The sequence below is a fragment of the Mustela putorius genome, unplaced genomic scaffold (genome assembly GCF_011764305.1).
Source record: "Mustela putorius furo isolate JIRA1106 unplaced genomic scaffold, ASM1176430v1.1 tig00000450_pilon_pilon_pilon, whole genome shotgun sequence".
In the NCBI taxonomy this organism is placed as follows: Eukaryota; Metazoa; Chordata; class Mammalia; order Carnivora; family Mustelidae; genus Mustela; species Mustela putorius.
Genome location: NW_025421385.1, coordinates 19,998,807 through 20,002,879, shown reverse-complemented (window position 1 = coordinate 20,002,879; position 4,073 = coordinate 19,998,807). Strand labels below are relative to the sequence as shown.

General features: G+C 42.7%; 1 protein-coding gene across 1 annotated transcript; it reads left to right on the top strand.

Moving 5' to 3' along the window:
• The first annotated feature begins 2,459 nt into the window (after positions 1–2,459).
• On the top strand, positions 2,460–3,272 carry RFPL4B (ret finger protein like 4B). Its single transcript, XM_004753596.1, has one exon. It carries the CDS (start codon positions 2,460–2,462, stop codon positions 3,270–3,272), a length of 813 nt encoding a protein of 270 aa, XP_004753653.1.
• Positions 3,273–4,073: the final 801 nt, after the last annotated feature.

Below are 4,073 nucleotides of genomic sequence, written 5' to 3'. Positions count from 1 at the left end.
GGAGATAATCCAATCTTTGAGGCAGATACAGTGACCCTCCTTGTGGGAGGAGACTGTGTTACGGGACTATATAAGGCCAGACCATCTGCCCTGAAAATTACTCCAGACAGAAGGTAAGCCCAGGAGAGGCAGAGGTATATGGGCTTTGGATCTTCAGGACTGCTGGAATTTTCCAAATTAGTGTAATAGTGTGAGTGCTCTCTTCTAGCTGGGCTATTTCATTTCCGCCATCCCATTTCTCTCTCTTTGGCTACAACTTATCTTTTAAATGCCTTTATCTCTGGATTTCAGGAGAGAGTCAGTCTTATCCTGTGTCAGGGAGCTTTTTCCACTTTCTACTCTAGAGATTTTATTTATTTGACAGAGATCATGAGTAGGCAGGGTAGGCGATGGGGTGGGGGTGGGAAGCAGGCTCCCTAGTGAGCAGAGAGCCCGATGCAGGGCTCCATCTCAGGACCCTGAGATCATGACCTGAGCCAAAAGCAGAGGCTTAACCCACTGAGCCACCCAGACGCCCCTCCACCTTCTACTCTAACATTTCCAGTTTTTACACATGAACTTTTTTTTTTTTAACATATTACAAATATTTTACATAAGAACTACATGTATTTTTATGTGTTTTCAACTATGACGTATGCGTTTTAAAATGGTTCCTTATTTTCTAGCATGATTTCTTAAAGATGTTTCTCGGTTTTTACTTCAGTATACTTACCATTTTTTTTTTAACTTCTCTGAAATTTTTAAAAAATTCCAGTTAGTTAACATTCAGTGTAATGCTAGTTTCAGGTGTAGAATTTAGTGATTCAACACTTAAAACACCCATTCCTGGGCACAACAAGTGCCCTCCCTAAACCCCATGGGTGAAATGCCTGTTCAATTTAAAAGATATTATTTCTAATAGATGCATTATAATTAACAGATTCATTTTATTGTTTGTTTATAATTAGATTGTGTTTATTGGGGTCATGATAACATTGAAAGGACAACTTCTTACAAATGTAGCATTTTTTTCTTCTGTAAAATTTTTTCTTACATATATTTCAGGGTGGGTTGGGGAAGACCTTTCAGATTGTAAGCACCATATTCAAATATGCCTTAAAAAGTCAGGTTTTTGGAAAGAGTATTGGGGGATTTAAGGAAGCATGTTATCTCTGGTCACTCAGCAGGACTCCATCAGACTGAAGGCCATTCAGGAACCGGAAGGCTTCCCAAGACTCCAAGTGTCTTGTGGGGACATATCCTGTCTATTGTTACACACATCTGTATCCCCAGAGTCTAGCCGAAGGTGGGATCATGGGAAACTCTTCGTAAGTATTCGTCAGATGGAGATGAGGGAATGTGTTCCAGGATATTCTAGTAACCTAGGTCTTCTGGGCTAGCCTCAGGAGGGCCCATTCTTCCTCCTCTCTCCCTTCGTGGTGATGTTGACACAGCTTATCTTTCTGTCTCTGATTCTGTTTCCTCAGCCACAACCGAATGTGAATTCTTAGTAAGAAGTTCTGTCAGTTATTTATTCGGGATTGGCTCCTTCTTGAGAAGAGTCTTCAGTTCACATCATCTCATGGGCACGACTGGCGTGAAATGGCGATCTTTGGGGCAGGGGCTCAGCTTGTTCCAAATCAGCCAGGCCCAGGATGCCAGAGGTAGTTCACCCAAAGTGTGCAACCTCTGTAGGAAGGCCCAGAAGGTATTTCTAGGAGTAAGCTTTGGGAGGAGAGAGCAGTTGGTGTAGCGGTGTAACATCATCCTTGCCAGGAATACCTCTTTTTGGCTTGTGTTCAGACATTATTTTAGAGAAGTTGGTGACAATGGTTATATTTTTATTCATACACACTCAAGCCTTCCTAGTGTGGGCATCTCATTCATTTTGCAGTGGTTTTTGCTAGTTTGACTTACGTGTGGTAGTTTTCTTTGAAAATATACAGGGCTTCTCACTTTTCTGAAATGGCTAGAGTCAGATTGGCTTTATTTTTATGGCTGTATTTAGATGTGGAAGTTCTTTTTCTTGGACTGCTGGTGACCTACAAAGGAATACTGACTAGAAGCAGAGACTGCTCTCCATGATCCTATGAAAGACCTGTTGGACTCCGCTCCCAGAGAGAGAAGCTGTGGTCAGAGCAGAGAAGACCTCATCCGGATGTCTCCGCACAAGGTAAACTGCTCCACCTGAGAAGACAATGTCCACTGTCCTGTTTCTCTCATTTGTGATCACCTAGATTTTGTATAGTTTTTGACGATTTTTCTCACAGATAGTGCTTTTACTATGATTCTCTGGTGACTTTTTGCTACTTTGCTGTATAAACTACAGAAAGATTTATATGATTTAATTTTTGTATTGGATTTAGGTATATCCTGATTATTGAACAGATTGTGTACAGAAGGTTCCTGATCACTTTCAGAAGCGTATAAAGGGCTGCTTCAGCTCAGTTCACTGTCAAGGAGTGACCTTCACCGGGACCATGGCCCAAAGTCTGCAAGAGGAGGTGACCTGTCCAGTTTGTCTGGAGATTTTCTTCTGTCCCATTTTACTCTCCTGCGATCATGTGTTCTGCTTTCATTGCATGCAGAGATGGATGCTAGAACACACGGATCTGAAATTGACCTGCCCCATGTGTCGAGGGGTAACTGAGAGCCCCCCTTTGGAGGAATGGCAAATCAGAGCACTGTCCCTTCTGATCAGACAGCACAGTGGCCTACTGATGAAAAGTCTGCACGTGAGCCAAGAGTTGCTGAGATTCCGGGAGGTTATGACTCTGGATAGAAGCACTGCCAACCCTTTCCTTGTCCTCTCTGATGACCTAAGGAATGTTTGGTGTGGGAAGATCTGCCACAACGCAGTGGAAGATCCCCAGAGATTCACCTACCTGACCTGTGTCCTGGGCACACCATACTTCTCCTCTGGCTGCCATTACTGGGAGGTCGAGGTGGGAGACGGGAAGGAGTGGACTCTGGGGATCTGTAAGGAATCCGTCGACAGAAAGAGGAAGGGCGGCTTCTCTGTTGAGCACGGCTTCTGGTTGATCAGCCTGAAGGCAGGAACAATCTGTACCAGCTCCAACCCAGAAATCAGAATTCCTGCAAGCCCCAAACTTAGCCACGTAGGGATTTTTTTAGATGTTGAATTGGAAGAACTCAAATTTTTTGATACTAGAGAAAATGCCCTCATCTATACATATAGTTGTCTCTCATGTTTCGAGCCTTTGCGTCCATTCTTCTGTCCTGAGTTGCCTAGAGAAGGCGACAGGGGTGCCTCCCTGAAAATCTGTTCATGAGAAACTCAGCACTTCTAGCAGCTTTCTCGGAGGTGAATGAAGGAGACCTTTAACCTGAGAAATGTCAGAATGACCCAGGGAGAGAAAACGTACTGTAGTAGAAAGATTTGTAAGAAGAGATTTTGTAGACATGGCAACTAACCAATTTTTAGGCTACATTTTATAGACTTTGTAGCTAAAGAACTACGGGATTTTAGGGGATGTTATTAAGTGTTCCAAGCCTCAGTTTTCCTAGTCTTCAAGTAGGGCCAAATTTCTCAGCCAGATAGTTGTGACGAGTAGACAGAGCTGTGCATTTATTTTGTACTAAATACAATGGGAAATTTTAAGTTGTAAGTTAAATAAAATATTTTGTGAGTAGAAACAATGTTTTTTTCATTATTTCATGCCTTTTCTATGATGAAATTCCTAATAATGACAGCTATCTAGGGGAAAATAATGAAACAATCAGTGTAAAATATTTTGACATGAAGTTTCAGTGAGAGACCAAAGTTCTAGGAAAGAATGATGTTTCTCATTTTTGTTTTCTCCCAAACCCAGCGGAAAGACAGGACTTCGAGATCGCTAGAGTAGATGGTGATTCATGTTTGTTCTAATGGGGATTTTCCTTTGCCCATTTCCGTCCTTGGCCTTTTGTGGAGCTGTCAAAGGAGTGTGTTGTGTATAGCAGGCAGGAAGGTGCCAAAAGGCTCAGAGAATGTCAAGCTGCTAAGATTCCAGACCTTCTGGAATCAGTTATGTAATGAGGGAAATGACTGTTGAGAAGACTGGACCCCCGCCCTTCCACCTACCGGGTGCTGC

What these genes read in the sequence shown, in the direction of transcription:
- RFPL4B (XM_004753596.1), top strand. Translation starts at nt 2,460, where the DNA reads ATGGCCCAAAGTCTGCAAGAGGAGGTGACCTGTCCAGTTTGTCTGGAG.